Source organism: Orycteropus afer, unplaced genomic scaffold (genome assembly GCF_000298275.1).
Source record: "Orycteropus afer afer isolate SDZICR_OR568_19922 unplaced genomic scaffold, OryAfe1.0 scaffold00069, whole genome shotgun sequence".
NCBI classification, from domain to species: domain Eukaryota; kingdom Metazoa; phylum Chordata; class Mammalia; order Tubulidentata; family Orycteropodidae; genus Orycteropus; species Orycteropus afer.
Genome location: NW_006921656.1, coordinates 9579063 through 9581472, shown reverse-complemented (window position 1 = coordinate 9581472; position 2410 = coordinate 9579063). Strand labels below are relative to the sequence as shown.

At 43.2% G+C, this 2410-nt stretch overlaps 1 protein-coding gene across 1 annotated transcript in view; it reads right to left on the bottom strand.

The window, feature by feature from the left end:
* The window catches only part of DNAAF11 (dynein axonemal assembly factor 11), an 87005-nt gene that overhangs the window by 40009 nt on the left and 44586 nt on the right, over positions 1-2410 (bottom strand). Inside the window, exons 8-9 of the mRNA XM_007940575.1 lie at positions 1001-1070; positions 70-165 (exon numbers count right to left, since the gene is read on the bottom strand). Of these exons, the coding sequence (XP_007938766.1) occupies positions 70-165; positions 1001-1070 (166 nt within the window). The remainder of the gene's footprint in view (positions 1-69; positions 166-1000; positions 1071-2410) is intronic.

The window sequence follows — 2410 nt, the reverse complement described above, 5'->3', positions numbered from 1 at the left end:
CTCTGACTGCTCAAGCTCTTTCAGGAGCAAACAAATCTAGACTTGAAACAGCCCAGTAGCATCACCCACCTTGGGCATGCAGACGACTAAATGTCCCGTTGTCTGAGATCTTTGAGCTGAGCTGCTATCAGGTTTAACTTCTGCAGGAAGTACAAGCTGGAAGGGCTGAGAATAAATGGGAGATGGGATCTAGAGTGAGCACATACCATATGAGAGGGTTCATTCAGGACATATGTCCATTAGAAACTCAAGATCAAGCATTAAGTTTTAAAATACGCTTTAACTTCTTACAGGGAAAATATCACATGTGGGTTATGTGCTACATGTATGAACTATTTTACCTAGGGTCTACAGAGTGGTATCAATCACCAACAGTGAAACACACACAGGCCTGTTTACATTAACACAGCTAAAAAGCTATATACAGGTCAAACTTCTTGTCATACAGCATCAACTTATTTCCATTTCAAAAGTCTTCAAACTACCTTATAGAAATACTCAGTATCAGCAAACATCATCACAATAATGCTATTTCAAAAGTGAAAAATTACAGTGGCTATCAAAGAAATCATTGACAATTTAGAATGGTACACTATTTCACTTCAAGCAGAATCTACTACATAAATGATCACTTCATCAGCTTTGAAAAGAGAAAGGTGCTAACTCGAGAGATATACGTACTAAAATATTAATTTTATCAAGCTACATAGCAGCCATTCCCCTGGTAGAGTTTTTACCTGGTAGTAAAAACTCAATGCCTAAAAAAGAGCTCATTATTTGAGTCCTTTTTTCTATTTTAAGAATAATTTTTTTAAAAATGTGAGGCAACCTGATGCTGTTAGGTGCCGTCAAGTCATTTCTGACTCATAGCGACTGTATGTACAACAGAACAAAACACAGCCCGGTCCTGTGTCAGCCTCACAACCACTGCCATGAGGCTACTTAGTTTAGTTCAAGCCCTAGCGTTTGAGATTTTAAGAGGCTACAGAAAGGCACTTACCTTCCCTTTGACCATGACTCGCACATAAGTTGGCTGTACATCAACACTGATTAAAGAGGTATCCATATACCTGCAGAATAAACATACCAAAATCTTACCATTCTCACAAACACTAAGTTCACAGAAGTGCTCATACAAATGCACCCTTCCTGGACCATTCTAATGAAGTGGGTTTAAAATGGCTACACTAAACAGGTCTTATAAAATTTCTTTGCAGTTAATCCCCAGACCAAAGGAAATTCTTATCAGCAATTTCATTTTTAGACCCATGAGGACGTTTGGCATTGATTGCCCCTAACCCAAAAATATCTAAGGTCTGAAACACTAGAGTTAGCAAAAACCAGCCTGCCACTTTCCTCCCTCATGCATATTTTATTTTAAGCCCCTAGACTTGAACAAGCAGGAATGCGGAATCCACTGCGCACGGGCCTGCGCCAGCTCCTGCTTCCTGAGCAGCTTCAGCCCCAGCAGCTGTTCAGCAGCCGCTCTGCTCGCTTCCCAAAGGCACCTCCTGCTGAATAAGCAAAGCCTCCCCTTCACTGGGCTGTGACCCTGCATCAGGTGGGCGTGATTCCCCTTGGCTCAGGAGCCCATAAGGAGCCCTGGTGGCACAGTGGTTAAGAGCTGCTGCTAACCACAAGGTCAATGGTCAAACCCACCAGCCATTCTGGGGGAGAAGGAGGTGGAAGTCTGGTTGCATAAAGATAACTGCCTTGGAAACCCTATGGGACAGTTCTACTCTTTCCTCCCCGGTCACTATGAGTCAGAATCCACTCAACAGCATTTTTTTTTTTTTTCATGATCCAATGTAGGATTCAGACTCCACATTACTCATTAAAGGAAGTGCAGCCAAAATATCATTACCGCACATTTTAAATGCTGACAGTTAACATTAGCAAATGCAGCAATGGTTCACCAATCACAAACATTAAGGCAGGTAGGACAACAGAGGGGTGACAGCACAGGCCACAGAGTCACACAGACTCAAGGTCAGGAACTGACTCCACCCCTTCTCACTGGATTCCCTTGGCCCATGGTCCTTACCTTCTCTAAGCCTGTTTCCTCATCTGTAAAATGAGGATATGAATAGTGCCCACCACCTGAAGAACAAAGGAGATGGTCCAGGCATAATGCCTAGGACACAGGTAATGTTGCTATCACTGTCTTTTATCACAGTCCCCGCATGGGGCAAAGGGGTAACACCCTCAGTTGCTAAAACAAAATGTTGGTGGTTCAAGTCAACCCACAGGTGCTCTGTAAGAAAGCTCAGCCAGCCTATGTGACTATAAGACCAGAAGAACTAGACGGTGCCCGGCTACCACTGTCAACCACCCAGAGGGGGATCTCTGTAGGCGAGAGAGGGAGAACAATGTGGAACAAAACTCAAAATCATTTGGAGAAGAAAAAAAG